Source organism: Bactrocera latifrons, unplaced genomic scaffold (assembly GCF_001853355.1).
Source record: "Bactrocera latifrons isolate USDA-ARS-PBARC rearing strain unplaced genomic scaffold, ASM185335v1 scaffold_27, whole genome shotgun sequence".
Classification (NCBI taxonomy): domain Eukaryota; kingdom Metazoa; phylum Arthropoda; class Insecta; order Diptera; family Tephritidae; genus Bactrocera; species Bactrocera latifrons.
Window position 1 is genome coordinate 1144585 of NW_017536296.1, and position 23362 is coordinate 1167946.

General features: G+C 33.9%; 3 protein-coding genes across 4 annotated transcripts in view; 1 reads left to right on the plus strand and 2 right to left on the minus strand.

The window, feature by feature from the left end:
* The first annotated feature begins 154 nt into the window (after positions 1 to 154).
* Positions 155 to 2563, plus strand: LOC108969921 (polyadenylate-binding protein 2). Of its 2 annotated transcripts, none has more exons than XM_018934938.1 (6): positions 155 to 321; positions 577 to 821; positions 1150 to 1548; positions 1629 to 1762; positions 1832 to 1899; positions 2466 to 2563. In XM_018934938.1, the coding sequence occupies exons 2-5, from the start codon at positions 723 to 725 to the stop codon at positions 1872 to 1874; spliced, it is 675 nt and encodes a 224-aa protein (XP_018790483.1). In that variant the 5' UTR covers positions 155 to 321; positions 577 to 722; the 3' UTR covers positions 1875 to 1899; positions 2466 to 2563. The 2 variants fall into 2 exon arrangements, with proteins under 2 accessions (XP_018790483.1, XP_018790484.1); XM_018934939.1 differs by having other exon boundaries at positions 1835 to 1899.
* A 3150-nt stretch (positions 2564 to 5713) lies between these two features.
* On the minus strand, positions 5714 to 6614 carry LOC108969925 (general odorant-binding protein 99a). Its single transcript, XM_018934942.1, has 2 exons — positions 6446 to 6614; positions 5714 to 6362 (listed from the first exon to the last, which is right to left on the minus strand). The coding sequence occupies exons 1-2, from the start codon at positions 6488 to 6490 to the stop codon at positions 5976 to 5978; spliced, it is 432 nt and encodes a 143-aa protein (XP_018790487.1). The 5' UTR covers positions 6491 to 6614; the 3' UTR covers positions 5714 to 5975.
* A 12453-nt stretch (positions 6615 to 19067) lies between these two features.
* Positions 19068 to 23362, minus strand: part of LOC108969933 (phosphatidate phosphatase LPIN3) — a 22719-nt gene continuing 18424 nt past the window's right edge. Inside the window, exons 10-13 of the mRNA XM_018934953.1 lie at positions 22926 to 23155; positions 22350 to 22850; positions 22166 to 22269; positions 19068 to 19900 (exon numbers count right to left, since the gene is read on the minus strand). Of these exons, the coding sequence (XP_018790498.1) occupies positions 19576 to 19900; positions 22166 to 22269; positions 22350 to 22850; positions 22926 to 23155 (1160 nt within the window). The 3' untranslated portion in view covers positions 19068 to 19575. The remainder of the gene's footprint in view (positions 19901 to 22165; positions 22270 to 22349; positions 22851 to 22925; positions 23156 to 23362) is intronic.

Below are 23362 nucleotides of genomic sequence, written 5' to 3' on the forward strand. Positions count from 1 at the left end.
ATTTATAGAAATGTTAAATTTAGAAATATAAACATTCACAATGTACTATTTTCTAGAAGTAATTTTTTCACAATCTTACGAAATACAACCTTGGATGTTCATTGAAATCTATTACGACGCAAAATCTGTCAAATTTATACGTCAACTTAATTCGCTGCGTAGGTTTCTTTTATACAACCGGTGGCAGAGAAATCAGTATAGTTTTCACTTTCGTGAAATTAAAAATAAAACTAAAATCTCAATATTGTGCGGGAATTCCATAACAATTTTTAATATTTATATTACGTGAATTTAACACAATTGACGTAGTATTTGTACTTGGTAAGTATTGAAGTCCATTTCGTGTAAATATGGAAAAACAAAAATGTCACGCTGTCAATGAGTGCTCTGTTTTTGGTTTCCCACAAAAATTTTTCTTGGCTTTTGCTCGCACAATTCGCCCAAAATGGCTGCGGGTGTAGTAAAGCGAATTTAGTTGTGCGCGCGCATAAGATACTTTTACATTGTATTTGTATGCAAGCATATGAATGGCCTAAAGACAGAAAAGGAAACTAATATAAATTTCATACGTCACAGGTTTTGACGCAAAACGTTAGTATTGGAGACAAAAGAGTGGACCGTTTACGCTTGGAGAAGAGCCATAAAAGTTAAAAGAGAACTGTATCTGAACTTTCCTGCGTGGTTGTTTATTTGGTGGCAGCTTTAAAATATCGATTAGTAAAATGGCAGACGAAGACTTATCGTTAAACGAAGATCAACTGCTGGACAATCTTGACGAGGCAAATGGCGAGCACGAAGCAGAACTAATGAACGAAAACGAGGTGAGTACCTTCAAAATAATGAAAAGCTGTGTAGTATACAAATGTCTTTAAATTCCGGTTTAATATGTGCACATTCGACAATAGCTGCTTCATGGAGTGCAGAAGATTGAACAGAAAGAAACCCAAAAATGCAAAACAAAAGCTCAAATTAACGCCTACCTAGAGCAACATATACATATAAAGCCAATAGTCTGGCATTTGAATTTTCTGTTTTGCACGAGTGCAGTTCAGTTTCACATTATATTGATGCATTTAGTCCCATAATATTACAATTATATGTATACAGTGTTTTGTAATAAAATTGTTTTTTTTTTTGTTTGGTAAAAAGGAGGAAGCCAATATGCAAATCGATCCTGAACTGGAAGCAATAAAGGCGCGAGTTAAGGAAATGGAAGAGGAAGCCGAAAAAATTAAACAAATGCAATCTGAAGTGGACAAACAAATGGCTGGTTCTACAACAGGATTGGCCACAGTGCCATTATCTTTAGAAGAAAAACAAGAAATTGATACACGTTCAGTATACGTGGGTAATGTTGACTATGGCGCTTCCGCTGAGGAGTTAGAATCACATTTTCATGGTTGTGGAACCATAAACCGTGTGACTATACTATGCAATAAAGCTGATGGTCACCCCAAAGGGTTTGCTTATATTGAGTTTGGTTCAAAGGAATTTGTTGAGACAGCATTGGCTATGAACGAGACTCTTTTTAGAGGTCGCCAAATTAAGGTTTGTACACAAATGCAAATGTCTATTATGAAATATAAGTATTGGTACGAAAATTATATGAATATACTTATATATTTTAGGTCATGTCAAAGCGCACTAATCGCCCAGGATTGTCTACGACAAATCGTTTTGCACGCGGAAGTTTCCGTGGCCGAGGTGCTCGCATATCACGCGCTTGTTGTCACACATCCTTCCGTGGTTCACGTCGTCCAATGTAAGTATACGGTTATAGATCTGTTTATCTCGAAACATTGAATTAACTCGAACTATGCTTTCGTTTCAGAAGGGGTTATCGCGGACGTGCAAATTACTATGCACCATACTGATTAATGTTTTACTCTTACTTTTAAGGTAAGTCAGTTTTGTTTTCCTTATCACAGCTAAGTCTCATTGGCTTTATGTTTCATTATTTACAAATTAATTTTCATTTCAACAAATTAGACACATTTTCTATGCCAATATTATAGCATATACTTTTCAAGGGATTTTTTTTTTAATAGAAAATGATTCAAATAAGTGTTCTTTAAGCTAATAATTCGTGCATAAAGACGTTTATTGGACGAATTTTATAATTTCTTTAATCGATTTTTTTTAGGTTGTAATAACTTTTAAATTACATTTGAGATATTTTTTTATTTTATTTTTTTATGATAATGATTTAATGAGTATATTGGGTGAACCGAAAAAGAAGGGCGAGAGCATAGAAACTTTTCGCAAGTACTATAATAAATAGTATAATACTAAATTCGTTAATCTATTTTTGAGGCCATAGATGTGTTTAGTCAAGAAAGTAAAATTTTTCTTCATTTCATTCAAACATCATTTTAAAAACGCAAAAATTACTTACCAACTGTTAAATCCTGTGATAACCCCTATCATTTTAAACACTTTTTATAATCCAACTAATTTGATTTCAGATTTTTTTTTACAATATATAAAATGATTTCAAAAAACATTATATATAAAAGCCGTTCGTTACCAAACTTCTAAAAAAATGATGTCATAAATATTTAAAGAATAAGCATCAGAATAAAAAAGTGAAAGCAGAAAGGAAAAAAAATAAAAAATAAAATATTAAAAAGAAGGACCAAAATGCTTAAAGCGAAAAACGAATAAAAATAAAATATTGAAGATCCTGTTAAATAATGAAGGCAAAAATACAACGAGAAATATATAAAAAAAAGTAAAAGATGGATTTCCGTTATAATGGTTAACTGGTTATAATGTTTTTTGAACTGCAACACACCAACATACCTGTTTATAAACAGTTTTATTTTCCAAGCTATTAAACATTCAAGAAGCTTTCAAAGAAAAAAAAAGGAAATGAAATATGGCAAAATAAAGAAAATATTATAATACATATAGTATATAAAAGAAGCAGATAAACAATAAAAGAAAAAACAAACAAAAGACGAAAAGATGAAAACTAAAGTCCTTATCGGAAAAGATATGAAAAAATTAAAATATAAAAAGGCCACAAAAAGCATATAAGATGAACAAAGCAAGATAAGGTAAAAAAGAAGAAAACACCTAAAAAACTTCAACATTATCCAAAAAAATTAGAGAATCAAAAAAATAAGAATGGCTGGCAGTAAAGAATGCGGACGAAAATAATAAAGCGTTAAAAATGAAGGAAATAATAACGCACGAAAATTAAAAAAAAAAAATATTATAATAAAATTTAATTTAGATGAAAAAATTTATGAAAATAAAACTAATATAAACTATTTGAATGCGTTTTTATTTGATATACTTATTTATTTATTTATTCAAAATACGAATTCGAATGTAATGTTAAATATATTAAGGACAACAATGTGGATTAAATGCACATTCCGGATTGTAGGTCAATGACGAAAGCTAAAGAAGAAATTTCACGCGATGGTGGAATGATATTCGGTGGGTTAAAAATATAAAATGTGGTAATCAAGCAACTCTAGTATTTATTCTGACATGTCTGGCTGCTTGACTACAAAAATGCTACTTACTCGATTTCCTGTACAAGTATACAATTTGTTGTTGTTATAGCAGTTATCTAGTCCCTCATTTGGGTGGTAAGGTTCATCGAAGTCATCTAACGGTAGAGCCAGGAATCCTGCTATTTCGAAGCGGTCGGACCATAGGGTTAGGGGGTTTCGATATTTGGTCGGTTAAATGTATGTGCAACTACATGATTGCATGGATAATTTCTGTGAAAAGTAGAATTGTGACTAATGTATGTTGAGCGGCTTCTAAGATATCAGTAGTGAAACCGATCTTCCGATTTTTTTTTTCACATTAATTAGTTAAAGTTTGGTTAGTGGGAGATTGAGTACCTTGGTGTGGTAGCTTACACCCGTCAAGCCGAAATGTTTTAACATCAACATATTTATTCCGTTTGTGCAGATGGATTTGGAAGCTTTTGTCTTTCTGATTATGCCCTGATCCTTTTTACTGGTAAGTAGCGCACAGTATTTTCGTATTTTGCGTAGACGTTGAACAACGCCGATCTTAGTCTTGTCCACCAAGGGGTTCAGCGTAAATTATCGGCTGGTGTTTTACCGGTTTGCCTAGTAATGGTAGAATCTCCAAATTGATAACCCTTATGCTTATATCACACGAATCAAAGGCATCGCTCTCACTACCAAAGACTGCTGGAATATTCGGGCGGCAGCTGCGATTATCTTTCATAATTGAAGTTTTCTGGCAATTATAGTTTTCTTAAAAAAAACGAAGTTACGGTGGTTCGCAGAAATAAAGTCGGAGAAGGCTAATACCAAATGGTATTCAGCACAAAGCAGTGAACCTAAATAAGTTTGGATGATATCCTGGGGGATATGATTCGATGACCTATGGGTCTTAAGATGACCTCATCCATTGTATGCGCATGAGATGGAGGTGTGGATGTAGAATTTTGGCACCAACACAGCAGGGAAATTTCATCGAGGACAAGGATGACAATCTTCATTTATACACCGACCGAAAAAGGGTTGGATATTAAACATTTTTGTACGATATGACAACTAGAAGCTCAGCTCAAATCGGGGTCAACCTGATTAAATAAAAAATAAATAACTAAATGTGGAGTGGCACAGAGTTTTATCAAGGTTGAAAACTTCAAAAACTACAAATCAAGGCATGGACGCAGCTACCTAAAAGGTAATAGAGAATATGCTGATTTTGTGTTACGAGAGTATAATCAATATGGGTAAATATTTTTGTTAAATTTTTTATATTAGAGACTACTGAGACTACTCCGAAATAGTCACTTGGTATAAGTATATCAACCGACCTTTCATACGGGGAGGAATAAAGAAGGATTGTATAGACACAAATCAGGGTCATAGTTACAGGTATCTATAGGCCAAAAGCAGTATGTTGATTTAGTGATGGAGCGAACTTTAAATTAATCATTTCATCAGATTACACGGGAGAAGATTGAATACACAAAATACGTTATATGAATAATGTTGCAGGTAAAAGACAAGAATCGTAACGCAATAACTTACTGAGACAAACTGTTAGGGTGTTGTGCCCGACGATTTTTTTTGTTACACACTTTTAGAATAGAGCGAGAGTGCTGGAAACCAAATGGACTAAAAGGAGCCTCTGTTCTCGTATCGTATCGATAAAATAATAGCTGACGTAATTTGGAGGAATACTACCCAATTGACCGACCTCGGTCGTGTAAAAGCTGGGTGCGTTCCGGTTACGTACACCCGTCGATTGTTGTAGCGGGTACCTAATCACCCCTTAGGATGGTAAGGATTAGATAAGTTGTCGATGTCATCCAACGTTAGGCACAGGAAACGTGGTGGCCGGTGCCATGCGGGGACTGGTTGCATGCTGGAGATATATTTGATATGTTAGGGTAAATTCTGGATAAGTACCATTCGTTTACAGGCGCTCATAAACTAACCTAACAAATTTCCCGATTCTTCGAACTAATACTAATTGTAATAAAATATCCTTTTGCACATTGTAATTAATTTCATTTTTATTCGTGAAAGTTAATTAACATCGAACGAATGAAACATAATACATAGATGTGTGAACAAAAAAAAAAATTGTAGTAGTTAAATGCGAAAATAACAGGACGTTTCAAGATGATTCAACCATACTATTGCAAATTTATACTCTATCTTTATTATTTAATACATACATGAGCATGAGCCTGAATGTTTACTTTTTGTTTTCAGTTATTTGACGCCGGCGTGCCTGTGCGCTTGTGATTTACCTGGCTTTACTATGGTTCTGATGCAGTTGTTGTTGTTGTTTGCTCACTACTATGGTTAGCATTGCACAAGCTTATTGCAGTAGTTATCTATGTATGTTATTGTTTATGAGGTTGTTGCTAGTGGTGGATGTGGTGGCGGGTGGTGTTGTTAGTGGTTCTTGTTATGCTCGGCACCGGCTACACGCTCACTTCTCGTCATCTGTGAATGCATTTAATTCTTCTTGAGGCTTTCCTGCACCAGCGGTAAATTCTTACTGATGAAACACTTGAATCCACGATATGCCCATGTGCATGAGTCCGATTTCTGTTCATTCTTATCGGCGCACTTCTCAATATCAGCCTTAACGGCATCCTTATTCTCCTTATTGTGGCCGAGTTGTGCAATCAGATTTTGTGTCTTGAAACCTTCGGTGGGGCTGAAGAGTTGGAATTTGTTGAAGATGCACTCAATGTAGCAGCGCGTCACCTCATCATCGGGAAATTCGAATTTCTTGAATTTCTCAATATGTTCGGTGGGCACCTTCTTCGCTTCCATGCATTCTTTGCGCGCCTTCAACAAGTCATCCTGATTGCGTATCTTGTACTCCTCGGCAGCGGCCTACAAATATATTGTAGTGCATATTAATTTGAAAAAATATGAAAAAAAAAAATTGTAACCATTTATTTATTTCCATTACTTACCATAGCCACCAATGCGGCGAGTAAAACGGCGACAATGTATTTCATTTTGTTTATTAAAATTATGCTTGATTCCTGTTTTGAAAAGGCTCTCTGTAAGGATATCTTAGTTGGTTGCTAAGCGCAATTGTAAATGCTGAGAAATACAAAAATTGACTGATAAAATTTTCAAATCAAACTTTGCCTTATATAGTTTGTCCGATAAAAACAAGTGCGTCCACCATGTCAACTGAGTGGGTGATGTCGGGGCCAATTCCATCATGAGTGCTCTGCATTGCATATACACACAAATTGTAATTGTATGTGTTTTAGTAAGTGCGCTATTAAATACAAACATATGTACATACATTTATATAAATAACATACTTATGTAAATATGGTGTGCATAGGAGTATACCTATGTGGTCATTTGTGGATTTGTTTATCTTCTGACTAAGTGGTGTGGCTGCGCTGCTGAAGGAGCGGGTATTCAAGTGCAATTTGTATATGTATCATTGTCATGTTGGCTCTGGCATTTGTTGGATCTTATGTACTTACATACATACATACATACATATGGTATACAATGCGCATAGTTACTAGTATGGACCGCACACACATTTTGCTGCACACTGTATAGAACAATCTCGTCTTAATCGCGCTCCACACATGAAGCTCGACTGTACTGGATTTAATAATAAGCTGACATTCTAGTGGACTCTGAAGTGGCTATATACATATGTATGTACATATACACATGCAAATATGCATATATGTATATGTAGAATTATATTTATGCATGGTATCCAACAGGCAGACAGAGCGGTAGACAGTCGTTGATCTCGTTCAATCGTGATTATGACGATTGGGTCACATATTTAAATTTTGGAAAATTTTCACTCCATCATGGGACTTAATTTGCAAAGCATACAAATACATACATATACATACATATACATATATGTATGTTTGTAGAAGTCTAGCAAATCATTAATTACAAACTACTTACTCTAGATTTATGCACATAAACGTATAATTGGTTGTTGACTGCGACAGGCCCCAAATATTATACTTGCGGGGCAATAACAGTCATTGGGGCAAACATTGTTAGGCTTTCTCACGTAAATTACCTTATTTTCATTTACAATTTAGTGTCATTTTACTAATTAGCTAATATTTACTTAAACTGGTTACAAGCCACGCATTACAATAACGTACTCAATTCGGGTATTTCGCATGTTTTGGGGAAAATCCCAATAGAGTTATTGGAAGCAACCCCTTTTTATATTATAATCAAATCTCGTATACTTCGAAGTTCTTATTATTCTTATTTACTGTTAAAATCTCCACAAGTTGGTTTGGTTCAATCTAAAATGAATGAAATAGTCAAATAGCTTATAATTTTTAAAATATTTAATCCTTAGAGAAGTTCTTCAAGCTTTGTTCGCTGATTTGAGTATAATGAGCTCTTGTCTAACTGTTTATACTTTTGCAACACGTTGTTACGGGTATAACTGTTTTCTTCACCTAACGGTTGTACGTATCACCTAAAACTAATCGAGATAGTTGGAATCCGGGTAACTTCTGTCTGTCCGTCCATCTGTGCAAGTTGTAGCTTGAATAAAAATTGAGATATCCGGATGAAAGTTGGTATGCCTGTTACTTGGCAATAAAAGAACGAGATCGTAGATGGGCGCAATCGGACCACTGCCACGCCTACAAAACGCCTTTAACATAACTAAGCACTAAATTAAGATATAGTACTGGCACAGAGAATTACAGTAGCAAGGACCATCTATGGTTTGAAAATTTTGAAAAATAGGACATGACCCCCGTCCTCTAAACAGATCCTAAACTGCTTAAGCCAAAATTAAAATGGGGGGAATCGGACTACAACCACGCCTACTTCCCATATAACACGATTTCAATTTTTTTTTTGATTTTTTCACTATCCGGTATACAAATCAAGAAGCAATTATCATAATGAGATAAAATAATAAATAATTTACACGAATTGCGTCGTCAAGTGTGTCACCTTTTGATCAAAAATTGTCCAAATCGAACCAAAACTGTTCAAGGCCGCAGATAAATATCTATAGTTGATTTATGATCGAAAATATCGGTGAATCTGTGAGATATATAATTGAAATTTAGGGATTTTTGAACACCCGGCTGACTTTACTTCATAAGTCTGAAACCTTGGGAGCATTTTATTAGACTCTAGCCTTCTAACTGCATATAGTATTTCCAAAAAATATATAAATGTATTTAAATCACAGATATTCAAACTTTCGTAAAAATTAAATGATCGTATAATCTTAGATGTATAATATAAATCTTTGAATGTCTAAAATATGTAAAAATATCTACGTGTTACTCAAATTCCCATATAAAGGGTTTGTCCGGAAAGTAATAGGGCTGATGTTCTTTCGCTGCTACTGCACTTTGGGGTGTGCGCGCACCGACTGGATTCGGTAGATTGTGTTCCTAGCTAACGAACGAGCTGGTCAGTTGTCTCCGAGCACCTGGATATTCAGGACAAACATTTTCGCGCGACGTGTTGCTGTAAGTGGTGTAAGACAAAAATGAAACTCGGTAAATCTGCGACAGAGACATTTGATATGATCAAGCAGGCTTACCCAGATGTTGCCTTAGCAAGAAGTGGTGTCTTTCGGTGGCACCAGGCCTTTTTGGAGCGCCGGGAAGAGGTCGCTGATGAAAACCGTGCTGGGAGACCTGCGACTTTGACAAATACTAACAATGTGACTCGTGTGCGCAAAGTTTTGAACTGAGACCGTCGACTAAGTATTCGTTTAATTGTCCAGATGTTAAATTTATCAAAATGTGTGGTTCTTGACATTGTAACTGAGCACTTGAACATGCGCAAGGTGTGCGCGAAGATGGTCGTAAAAGTGCTCATTGACGACCAGAAATTGCGGCTCACACCGTCTTTCTTGTCAACAGCTACCTAACCAAGGCCGGCATCCTTGCAGCAAAGATGTGGCCCCGGACGTTTTTTTGTTTCCTTGCCTCGAAGGCAAGCATTTTGAGACTTCAGAGGGGAACCATACAGCATGTTCCTCGGCTGTCAAGGCTATTCCAGAGACAGTCTTCAGAGACGCCTTCAATGCTTGGAAATCGCGCAGCAGCCGATTTTGAAATTTTTTAAAGAATTGTTACTATTGGTTCAATAAATTTTTTTAAATCGACTCAGTCCTATTACTTTTCGGAAAAATCCTGTAGTACTACATATAATTATTTTCCTTACTCTAACAAACCTTATGTCAAATATGTACATACACATTTCTCTGGCTTTGGTCCTGACAAGTTGCAAGAGTATGAAATGTTCTATTACATCCGAATATAGCATATCCTTGCTTATTTTTTTAGGCTTAACAGTTATAAACTTTATCAGAGAAGTTTTTTGTAACTCTTTTGATAATCACTTTGATGAGTTAAAGTTAAACCGAATCAAATTTCACCATAGCATAACTGCACTACACTAGCAGTTCTTATATTTTTGTTACTCTTCCTCAGAAATGGACCCTRTTTATTCAGATACTTTAATGGACATACCTCCTATGACAGCTCAAAAAACGTTTTTTTGTCTTGGAATTAAAAAACTGCATCGATTGTTTTGAAATTCTCATGTTCCAAGAATATACAGTGAAAGTTACAAAATTTTTTTTTAGAGTTATACGAGAAAAGCAGTTGAACCAAATTCTGCATTAATGCGGACAGTTTTTACATTCGACAGCTTTCACAACACGTCTCCTAAAGGCCCTGGTTCGTCATCAGACATCCACCTTACCTACCACCATTCGATAGTACTTATAAATATGGCAATTTTCTGTGAATAACCCCGTAAGTGTTTGAATTTCCTACTGGGCATTCAGTATGCAATATAAATAAAAGAGCATGATTAAATAAATAGGAAGAACTTTCTGGAGCTAGGTAATTGTACTAAAATGTTTATGGCGAAAAGTTTCCACTCCTCAATTTGCTCAAATTGTATGGTATATTCACACATACAACCAAGTACATAGCACACACACCACGATGTAGAAATTAGCATGATTCTTGTGTCAAAGGCGGTCAAATAAAAGAGCAGACAATGCCCCAAGTGACTTGAAAGTCTGGTTGCAATTCTTGTGACATTTTGCTCGGTCGATCTGTTGAATATACACTCCTAATACATACATATGTACATATGCTATCAAAATATTTTTTTTATTTACCTACTTAAATAATTAAAGACTCAAAAATTCATATGTACATACATATGTATGTATGCTTTAATATCACGTGATTTTATTATGCCCAATGTTGTTGTTGTTAATTTTATGAACAATAATAACACCGGTCAACAGTTATTTGGGGGAAGAGCGCTATAATAGTTTTCAAGCTGAGACCTTGCACTGATTGCATTAATAGAAAATGAAATTATATCTTATTTGCAGTTTACGAGATATTATGTAATAACAGGACTAATTTAAGTAACAATGCTTGTTTATCATATATACGAATATACCATATATATGGATATACAACCGATTCTTCAACTGATCGTGCCTTAAAGCACCAACACGCGAATTGGTTTGATCTCACCTCGGTTTTGTGTTAAAATGGACCGAAAACCGGCTTGGTATGTCCAAAAAATTGCTGTTCGGTTCTGTTGTTATACTTAGTTGTTGCAACTGTATATAACACTTTTAAAATAACTTTATAAATCCAGGTCTGTTTTGGCTGATGTCATTAGGAACGATCGACCACTCACAAAATCTTCTTGGTCTTTCAAATGAAGTGGAGATCTTCCTCCAGCGGGTACACTCAGAACTGCAGTGTTCTCATCTATTCGAACGACATGACTAAGCCAGCGAAGCCGCTGCCTTTTAATTAGCTGTACCATATCAATGTCGTCGTATATATATCTCTCCATATATATGCAGAGGGACATAAACCTGCTGCAGAACCTTTCTCTCAAAAATTCGTAACTTAGACACATCAGCTGTTGTCATCGTCCATACCTCTGCATCATATAGTAGGACGGGAATAATGAGTGACATATGTATGTATAGAGTTTGGTCTCTGTTCGTCGAGAGAGGACTTTACTTCTCAATTGTCTATTCAGTCCGAAGTAGCATCTTTTGGCAAGTATTATCCGTTGGATTCCGAAGATTGTACCTTTTCAATTCAGCTCTGCAGCATAGCATTAGTTCCTCCAGGAATGTATTGAAGAAGTCGCACGATAGGAGTCGTCTTGTCTGAAAACTCGTTTGTTATCGAGTCCGGAGAGGTCCTTTCCGATCCTGACGAAGCTTTTATTATTGGCTCAAATTCGGCCATCCATAAATGTGGTACATCTTGGTTTTTGTGTAAAAGGGCTGTGTTCAGATTGAATATGTTGATACTGGGAAATATATTGTAGCCTACACTTTCCTTACCAGAGTGCCTAATGAAAAGCTGGTAAAATATTTATATATATATTGTCTAGTAAGGCTTTGATTTTTTCGTGGACGGGGCGTACGAAATTTTATACAGATATACTTAAAGTCGAGCGACTAGTTTACCTTTTCTAATTTACATTTGTTAATCACATTTTTTCAAAATTTTAAGTTCATAAAACCCCAAAAAGCTGCTGATAGTGTACTTTACGCTAAGTGATTCCAAATTTTTGGTGGTTATTGTATTGTTCATGTTATGTGTTTACATAAATGTACATATGTATGTATGTTTGCATTTGTTCACAAATTTCTTGAGATAAACAGTTTCAATTAATTTGATTAACGCACATTTGTGGTGCAGCGGTACTTTTCCATCTGTTTTCAACCATACTAAATGCTTATTGTAGGTCGGTCAGATTATGTATTGCTAGGAAATTGGTACGCCAATATTATGTTAATACTATTATTGTTGCAATTATGTTGCATTGCTTGTTTTTGCTTTTTTTTTTTTAAATTAGCTAAAACTAGGATTAGTGTTATCTCTTTCTTATTTAGTAGCGTAGAAACCGCTTAAAGCCGAGTTTACAGTAACGCGCCAGTCGTTCTTAAAGTTGGGTAGTGACAACCAGAGTTTACCGTTCGTTTCTCATAATTTTCACCAAGAATCTACTTAGACGGAACTACGACTATGTCATACAAACTTATCGATCAGAATCATAAATTACTTCCACCGGTCTTCCGATATCGAAATTAACCCGTTACTCCGATCGAGTGACCAAATTTGGACCTCTATGGTCCCAAACAGCTCAACTAGGCAGCGTGACTCCCACTATCATCAGTACCATCCCCCACATTCATATTGCTCCAATCCTCGTCTTAGGTAACAGCTGGCATCTCCCACAGTCCTTTCCTTGTGTTAGACCGAAATACGGTGTCATTCTTCTACGTGTTCCGGCATGCGCACCATAAGTTCAAGAATGTGCGTTTACAATCACCAACAATGACGGCGAGCTCGAAGGTGCGTTACTTCGTCTGAGAACAGATGGGTTCTTGAAGACTTTAACGTGCACCGCGATTTTTGACAAACGATCATTGGGTCGCTTTGATAGAGTTTGCAAAACAGATTGACGGACATTCTGCGTAAAAAATTATGAAGCTCTCACCAGAATGTAGGTCAATGGTAATAGGTCGCCTGTCATTAAATAGCATAACCTGCCGATCAATGATAAACTCTCGCATTACACCATTTGCCTATAATTATCATGATCGAAAAACTCCCCACTTTATTCCTTCGGACCATCGTACCTTCGTAAACTTTAACAAAGCTAACTGTGACGGCTTTACATAATGCACCAAAAAAACCTTCGTGCACCACTCAATTTCAGGTATATGAACGTAATCACTGATGAACGTCAATTTCGCAAGGCGATTACTGCGGTTGTTGTTGTTGTGGTTACAGTTCTACAGTAATTTCGAGTAATGGTGCTGAAATGACAGTCCCCGTTCGGTTAAAAATCCGGTCCGCTCCGGTTACTTAGACCCGACTGTTGAGGGAACGGATTGCTCGTTTCATTGCAGATGACAGAACTTCCGAAACAGCCACAGCCGAAACAGTTATTTTAGCAAAGGAGCTCGGTCGCTCCCTCATAAAAAATCGCGGATTGGAAATTCGACAAATAATAAATCAGCATAAGCAGACGAAATCGGGTTAAAATTCCGTTCAATAGCCGGGTCTCTTCCTCATATAACTGGCATACAATCAAGCCCGTCAAAATCAAGTCCTGGTATGGAGAAGTTTTTTATTTGTCAAACCGCTATGACAATTAGGATTATTTGTTGTTGTTATTAGAAATATCTGCCACACAGTCGAAGATCACTTGATGGTGGTATTTACTTTGACAGCTGTAAAAACACCATATATACCTATAACATTTCGTACATACCAATTTATATGTATGTGAAATCGTCAAATTGTACATATAGTATATGAATGAACGCAAGCTGTATTTGAGTTTTATTTATTCATTGTTTCCATCAATTTTGGACATATTTTGTATGAGTTCTTTTATTGTAACTTATATGTAATTATTTAGCTGAAGATAAATTCCTGTTTTTCATTTTGAATATTTAAAATATTTTATAATGTTTGGTATTGTTGTATATTTGTATGTATGTAATTGTTGTTTGTGCTATAAAATGGTTCGATTAAATATACGATTACTTATGAAGCGATAATGAAAACTTTTGCAAAGCGTTAAAATTAAAATTCTTCTCAAAAAAATACAGAAAGCCAATCACGTGCTAATGCATTATCACACATAATAAGTACAGGCTTATCTGTTGCACAATATTATTGATTCAAGGCTACAATGTGTAATAATTTTTTCTACGAAATACAAATTATATGTACGTCTGTGAATAATCAACACTCGTACATGAGTATCTGGGTGTGTTATTTCACAAGTTGATTTTTTGTTTTGTAAAACTACGTGAAGTTTTAGTTTTTACCCTAAAAACAAGCATGCAACTTAAATAAGCTTTTTATTTTCAATTTAAAGCGTGTCATATATTATTTTGTTTTATATAATTTTTTTATTTTTGTTAGTTTATATTTTATTGAATATTTTGCATTAATTAGTTAAAAAATTATAATTTTGAAAAAAAAAACGATATTTTAATACAAAAATGTTCGTTCTGCATAACTTTTTGATTCTTTTTTTTATAAAATTATTACTTTAAAAGTTATACGCGCTTAAAATTATAGGTACATCAAATGTACTGAGCAAGCAGTACTGAATAAGTGATTTCTCCATTCTCTGTTACTCATACGACATGGTGTACTGTATGGATACAGTACATTTGACGCATAATTTTGATTGAGTATAACATTAAAGACATGTTTTTATCAAAAAAAACTATCAACATCTTTGTTGTAGAGCGGGAATTGTTGTATTTGATTGTTGTTGTTGGGGTTTTAGCGGCAGAAAGCATTCCTGAAGTAATTTCCAGGAATGGTGCCGAAATGACAGTATAAAAAAAAATTTTAGCCAAAAATTCAAAATAAAACAAATGGTACAGTAAAATGATGTAGGTACGATTTAAATTGAATATAAAGAGTTTGTTTACGTTGGATTATATTTTTAGTGCAAAAACTGAAGCTTCAGTGCGCGCTAGCAAAAAAAATACACCAACTTAGGGAATAAGACACACTCTAATGTACATAAACAGTCACCTGAAATGCAAAATAACGTAACAAAATTTTCGGAAATTTACAGTGGTATGAATGAAACACGAAATAAAGTGGAACATGAGTGAAACAACATTTTAATATTGGTTAAAACTGGTTTATATCTGACCGCAGAACCTGAAAATGTTGAACATATGTAATATTATGTATGTATTTGAAGTAGTGAAGCGTAATCAATAAGACTCAATTTTGAATTTTTTGATGATACGTTATTTTGCATTTCATGTGACGATATACATATCTATATTTATATCTATTTAAAATAAACTAAAATTAATATTGTGCAACGCATACAATTTGAAATTATTTTTTTATACGCAAATTGGCATAATAAATGGAATAAATGCATTGAAGTATTATTTAAAAAAAATTTAAAATCAACTTTTTATGATAAACAAAGCAAAAAGTATACTTTAAAATGTGAACATATGCTTGGTAATAAAACTGATGCAGTAGATGAATATTTTTAATTAATTACTAAAATTGTAATGAATGTTTTTTATTACATTTGTTTTTAAATATGTATATCACATTAACAAAAATTCTTTACTAATAAAACTATTTAAATTTAAAATACCCAAAGCAACATAAAATATTATAATTCTACAAAGAAAAAATTAATTTTGTAGCTTTCCAAATTTTAATGCATAGTATTTCTTACAGCTATAAAACGGAGACCTTAAAAGTGATTACAATTATAATGACATATGAATTTTAATTATTTCAATAACCACAACGACAATACAATAGAGATAGAAACCTGCACCGATTGGCAGCTACACACGTCTTCGTCATGTACATATTTACATACATGTGTATGTACACTAAAATACAAATGTAATTAAGAAATGTTATGGGTTGAAATAGTGCGTACCCACTCTTATGATTTATTTAAAGTGTTTCCCAAGAAATATTTTTTTATTGCATACACTTTTGTTTAAGCACACATGCATATACATATGTACATGTGCTAGTAACGTTGATAGTATTTTGCATTTTTTTCTTTTCAATAGTCGTGGTGGTTTGTAACTATAATATAGAAGCAGCATAAACTTAAATACTAATAATTTATTATGGTTCTAATTAATGTTTTAAAAATAGTAGGAATATAGTATAATCAATTTAGGTTGATGTGTGCTCTAAATAACATATTTTAATATTAATTGAAATAATTATTTTTTAGACAAAAACACTAAACTCGCTGATGGTTCTCATTATATATTATATTATATAAACCACCAAAGGATTATTTTCAAATAGTTGATGCTACATAATTACATTTGAAACTTCGCTAAAAACTATAAGTAGCAGTCTAAAGAACTAAATTCGTTTTTGAATTTTGTTTCTGTTAAATTCAGTATACAAATATTTAAAGTGCTCAAAAACTTTATGAATCAAACTCGATCAATTTGAATACCAAAAAACACCTTAAACTCATTTATTAGCCAGTTATGAATGAAACTGATGAGTTTCAATACCAAAAAACACTTTCAACTCATTTATTAGCCAATAATGCTATTTTAACATTTTTCTATAATTTCCTTAAAAATTTTCAGATTATTTTCACATCTCATCGCATAAAAACCGATTACTTGTCAATTATCAATTTTTCTTTTTTTTTTTTAATAATTGGTGAAACTACGAATAGTAAGCAGCCTTCTCTGCCAACGATTTGACAGTTTAAAAAACATGTTTTCAATATCTAAAACTGAGATCATTACTTTTTAGTAAAAGTCTCACACATTGTTATTGTAGTCTCATTCATTTCTTAACTCTTTTTATTAATGTTTGAGTTGCATTTTTAAGAATATTGAAATCTTCCATATAAACAGCCATACAAAGTATTATAAAAATGGTATACAAGTTTGAAAATTGAGGTTAGAGCGAAAAATGTTGTTATTTCACACGTGTAACATTAAATAAAATCAAGGTAAACTTATTGCTAAGTGTGTAAGCATATCCCATGAAAAACTTGCCAAGCGTAAGCGCAACTAAATAGTACTTAATATTCAAAACTTATACTTTGTTTTACACTACATTCGTGTTTTTGGTATGATTTCCAGTTATCAACTTTTTATTATTTATATTAGTATTATTTTGTTGTTGGTCATATTAATTTTCTGGAATGGTTGCTAAGCCCTTTTGCAGCAATGCATTTACTTCACCATTGTTGCTGGTGTTGTTGGTTTCGGCGCTACTCATATCCAAAACTAAATCCAATTCCGGTATAGGATCACGCCAATAATTAAAATTGGAATATTCTACAGCGCCCTCATCGTCGCGTATGGGTGGGAAGAGCTGATCCACAATGTATGTCATGCTGCAGTACCTTGAAAAGTGAAAGTAAAAAAAGTTTTATAAGCAGTTTGATATTTGTATGTAAAAAATTAAAATAGCGGAGAGAGAAATTTTCAAGTCAGTGCTTGAAACTGTAAAATATTTAATGGATTTTTGCATAATTTGGACTAAGTATGCAAACCTTTTGCCGTAAAGAAACAAAAGTATTGGAAATATGTCTCATTATGGTGGTGCTGGCTAAAATATTCCTCAAAATATGCTTCACACAGCAGCTTAACATTGCTAAGCTTGCATAAACGCCTAAAAGTATGCTATGTTGTTGATATAAGATATCATCAGTAGCCATATATGTATGTATTTGACTATATAAGCGACGTATTTCTTTTTTCGAAGTCACATTATTGTTTGAAAATGTTGCTAAATTTGTGTATGCGCCAAAAAGTATGCTATGCTATTGATGATATCTTATAACTAATTGCTAAATTTGACTATGTAAGAAAGATTTTTTTGTCAACCTCACATAATTGCTCTAAAATACGGCAGTGGTGATGCTTGTGATCAAACTTAAATAACTAAATCTGTGTATGCGCGAAAAGTATGCTACGACATTGATAATATTTCACTAAAAAATTTCTAATGTTGTTGTAGCGGCAGAATTCTGGTGAGTATACAGGCTTTGCCGGGATAAAAGATCCGGGTCCGGGTAAAAGAACGCTCAAAAGTATGCTTAACTAAATTTGTAGCACAATCTTTATCTTGACTCCTTGTGGTGTAATTAATTGGATGAAGAAAGACACATCTAATATTACTATTTCTCTAAGTATATTTTATTTTTATATAAATTGCTAACAAAAAACCTTAAGTAAATTAGTATGCGTTTCGAAAGCGTGATTTACCAATAATTGCTAACTACATTTAGTCATTGCGTTAATAACTGTTTTTTCTAATGGTTTTACTGCGCTAAATGCATTGTACGGCTACATATTTTGAGGTTATGTTTGCTGTCAATAACTTTTTATGAAGAAAATTTAGGTAGAGTGATGTCTATATTAAAAATATCGTTGACAAAATAATACTAAAATCATTACTTTTTCGAAAATTAATAATTTCAGCAATTTTTCATTTATAAAAGTTGGGGCAAATACACATTTTCAAATAATAATTATTAAAATACAATATATATACATATTTTTCCATTTTCAATATTACTACATAATTACCGCTACCATATATTAATAACATAAACAAAGAAAACAAGCCAAACAAATGTTTACTTTTGAATTTTATTCAATTAACATATTTTTAAGCATTATATTTAACACTTGTTGCATAAAAGTGAGTATGTATATGTACATATGTACTATATTTGTAAATATATGTATGTATATAGAAAATGCATAAATACTAATTGCCTCGCTTAATGCTATTCAAGTATATTAATAAAAGTGCTTCAACCAATGAATAACAGTAACAGAGTGCATATTAGCAACTACAAAAAAAAAAAATAATAAAAATAATAATAATAATCCCAGTCCAGCTTGTGGATTAAAAATTTTTATATAATAACAGTGTATAAATTTACATAAATTAATTTGCTTAATTAGTTAGCAAATTTTCATAATTACAATTACAAATTATTAACCAAAATTTATTTTCCTGTACATACTTTTGTATTTGAGGTACATACTGTAACGCTTATAAATATATGTAAATATTGTTCATTTTACCTGCTTAGTTAGCTTTCAAAGCTTTTTGTAATGTATTATTATAAAAACTAGACAATCTATAGTCTATATTTGTTTTGATTATTGCCAAAAGGCAATAGGGACTAGTCTTATGAATTTTATTCTTACGAAAACTGGTCGCATTGTGAAAGCTTGGTGAGTGCATTTAAATTATTTAGGCACAAAAAGTACTGCAGTCAAAAACTGTGAGCAGTACGATATCACATTTGTATTGTAGAATCACTTACATATGTGCGAAACTAGATCACAATTATCACAATAAAATCAATTTGAGCATGTATTGCTCAGCTTCAACGCGTTCAAGCTATTTATGTTGGTGAAATATTTTTATTTATATATATTTTAAAACTCCACCACTTAGTTTCACGCGTGTTGGGGGACTTCACGCGCCACACAGCAGCCACCGGAATTAATTTAGGCTCAGTGCCTTGCTCCAACAGCAGAGTAGTTTATGACTATGCTGTTGCGTGCCTGCGCAAATTTACTTCTCGTTTGAGTTATTCTGTCATTATCTTGTCTCAACAGCAGACCACGTTCCTCGGCAACTACTGTAGAAGCAGTTTTTTCATTGTTATCATCGAGATACACGTCATCTGTATCGAGTTCAATGCCGTCATCCGATTCGCTGAATTTCAATTCGTCCTCCTCCTCGTCATCGTCAAAGGGGTCGGTACGATACTCATACAAGTTGACATCTAATAGCGGGAAGTACTCATCGACTTCGAGCGACTGATTGATGTAACCGCTATAAAAATGTTTGCAAAGCATTTGAAAAATATATACTTTAGCAACTTATGCTTTTTTCATATTGGTTATATGTATTTTGATCGCTTGTTTGATTTACTTATACAAATGAATGCACAAATCTTAAATACATAATGTTTTTTTAGTTCATACAAGTGCATGGGCGAATGTCGACACTTTTGTCGTAGTGTGAGTGAAGCGTTTAATATTGTACTGTTAAGAGTTTTTGTTTCTTTTTTACAGTTATGTTAAATGTACATGAATTGCAATGATATTGGGTTTAAGTTTTGAGAATACAATAAATATTTCAAGATTTTACATTTTAAATGAATTTTTGTTATTGACATGAATGCGTTTTATTTATGGTCGTATAGCATACACTTAACAATTATTTTAAATATTTTGAATTTTTATGTTATGAGTGTCTCGAAAACTAAAGTATCGAATATTGATACATTTTGATTCATATCTATATACATATATCTACTAATAAACGGTGATCCATTTCGAGGCTCCTTACTTTTTTAAGGAAAAAATACAGATGCTTCAAATTTAATGGGGAATGTTTATTATCATTCGAAAGAATATTCTTTGGTATTTATTTTTTGAAGATTATCTATTTCAGCCGAGGCTACGGCTTAGATGGTCCATCCGTTGAATCTAATTTTCGATTACTCGTTCGAGCATTTCGGCTGGTAACTAACGAATGGCCCATGGATGTTCTGGTCCAAAGCATGAAGCGAAGCGTGATTGTCTGCAGAAGCTCTAGATTGTTGGTTTCCAATCGGCCGACCCCAAACCTTAAATTATCTGCTCACCGAAATGTAAATTCATTGATTGATGCAATGTGTGGGAAGTGGTGTCGTCTCGTTCAAACCAAATGACGCTGAGATCTCGAACTTTAATTTCAGGGATCAAATAGTCGGTTATCATGGCGCGATAACGGTCGACATTGACGGTTACGTTCTCACCGACATAGTTTTTGAAGAACTATGGGCCGATTATTACATTGAACCACAAAACTGTTTTTTCTGAATGAAATGAAGGCTCGTGAATCTTTTCAGTTTGTTTTTCGTCGCTAAAGTAGCAATTTTGCTTGGTTATATACCCGGAAATGGACCTCAAGGCTGAACAAAAATTTGGCTCGAAAATGTCAGATCCTCCTAGAACTTTTCAAGAGTCCAAGTTGCTGCGAATGTGTACACTTTCATCTACGGCTGCTATATTTTCTTCAAAGCGTGCTCGACGTGGTCGATTCAGTCGAATATTATCCAATAATTAATACGGGCTTTGAGGTGGTTGATGGTGTTGCGAATACGGGCCAATTATGTTGACCATAGGTTGAGCGAAGCGCGCGAAACATATTCTTCACAGAACGTGATTTGTAAACTTTATTTAGCCGTAAGTCTTTCAATGATAAAATTCCTAACATTACTGAACAAAAATAACATGACAGCTTTACCGCGTAATCTGTCAAAAAAGGCTATTGAAGAAGGTATCTCTACTTGGATCACCCGTTATCAAAACCCGTTTATAAATACATAATTTGAACTATAACGTATGCACATCTTGTAGATAGATATTCTTTTCTTCCAAAGTTTTTAAAATTTTCTTTAAACTTTATTGGACTAAATATCACAATTTAGTGCCTTGTAGACACTTTTAGGATATAGACTCCGCACGCTTCTGTTATGCTGACCTGGGTAACGGTGCAAAGCCTAATTGTTTCGTCTGAAGTCTACTTCTATTCAATTTTAATGATAATATGCACCATCGTCAAATCAAATAAAAATTCAAATTTCTTCAACTTCTTCTCTCTAGCGTGTTGAAAGTATTTCGAAATGTCTCAAGGAGACATTATTATTATTATAATTTCTTTACCATAAGATATATTGTATATATTTTCCTTAAAGTATTTCACTAGGGTAGCAAAAACGGTGACATAACATTTTTCAAGAGCTTAGCATACATCAAAATCCTACCAATTGCCGCCACCCACCGTGAGGATATATTTTGTGTACTATAGATGTGGTTATATGTGTGCTTATGAGACTCAAGCGCATTCCATGGCAGGTACAAGTATATACATATGTACATATACGTATGCAATATTCACCACTTAGTGACATTCACCACATTTAGCTTTACACCACCACTTTAAGACGATTGTATACAGTTTCTAATGGTTAATTATTTACTACTACAAATCGATTTGATTGATTTATGTGACTATATATAAATAAAGAAATTTTTTTGTGGTACTTACGATGACTGGAATGTTTGTGTTAGCTCATGCTTCAATTCGCCTTTGGTGTTGATGGTGAAAATGCGCATAATGGGTATGCCAACAGCGCGATAGGCCCATACATCCTAAAATAATGAAGTAAAGCACAAAAAATTAATCATTACAAAACACACACACGAAAATGCTTGAAATTTTTGTAACATACATTGATGCGATTGCCATAGCCAGCATAGAAGGGATCCTTGTCGGGGAAGAGCTCACGTATGTCGGAGAGGCAAGCGATTTTAAATTGTTCCGGCTTGCGTTCGATCACCTCACGATGGAATGCCGATATAAGCGATGTGGGATTGAGCAATAATGGCCCATCGGGTAGCTTAACATCACCCTGACGTATGGAACGTAAATATTCACGTGTGGCACGTGATTGCCCTATGGCACGTGCGGATAAATACAATAGCTTATAGCCATTTTGTTCGATTTTTGAAAACAATTGTGCCACACCCAATTGGGCCCAATCTTTGCCGACCATTGGCAAAATGTGACCGAGCACATCCGATTTGGTGATCGTGCCATCAATATCAGAAATGACAACTTTGTCGTTGTGCTTCCAACGGAAGAGATAACATTTGCAGCGTGTGGTGCCCTGATAGGCGGTGGTGACGCTGAACTCAATTTCGTTCATGCCATCCTTCAAGTTCAGTTGTTTCTACAATAAGAAAATTAATGTAATAATAAGTGAGGAAATATTTAGAAAAAAATCTATATATTTGTAATTACTTACAATGGCTTCCGAACTAAGGCGCAAGCTCTTCTTGTAACGTTCGTTTTTGTTGCCGTTACTGCTAGTTGCTTCAGCCTTCGAGGAGGCTTGCGATAAATCCTCGAGATTTTCAACTTGTGCTGAGGTGTTTTCAGCATTGAGCGTCGAGTCGGTTTTGCTTAGGGTATTTTCACTAATATCTGGTGAGTTGGGACGTGTTGTTTGCGTGGCCACGGCAGCTTGGTCGGCGTCTGTATGATAATGATAATGCAAAAATTTATGAAATAAATTATTTTTTAGTTGCATGTTATGAAATATAATATATGGTTTGAACAATTTGAGAAAAAGGAATAATTAAAATAAAAATAAATACTTTATAAGAAAATGTATTGTTAATTTTATAGACACGGGCTTTTATAAGCATTTCTTCTTATCACATATCCATCGAGCTAATAAAA

What these genes read in the sequence shown, in the direction of transcription:
- LOC108969921 (XM_018934938.1), top strand. Translation starts at nt 723, where the DNA reads ATGGCAGACGAAGACTTATCGTTAAACGAAGATCAACTGCTGGACAAT. An exon ending in TTAGAGGTCGCCAAATTAAG is followed by an intron (nt 1,549 to 1,628) that starts GTTTGTACACAA and finishes TATATATTTTAG; the next exon opens with GTCATGTCAAAGCGCACTAA. An exon ending in CGTGGTTCACGTCGTCCAAT is followed by an intron (nt 1,763 to 1,831) that starts GTAAGTATACGG and finishes CTTTCGTTTCAG; the next exon opens with AAGGGGTTATCGCGGACGTG.
- LOC108969925 (XM_018934942.1), bottom strand. Translation starts at nt 6,490, where the DNA reads ATGAAATACATTGTCGCCGTTTTACTCGCCGCATTGGTGGCTATG. An exon ending in TCGCCGCATTGGTGGCTATG is followed by an intron (nt 6,363 to 6,445) that starts GTAAGTAATGGA and finishes ATATATTTGTAG; the next exon opens with GCCGCTGCCGAGGAGTACAA.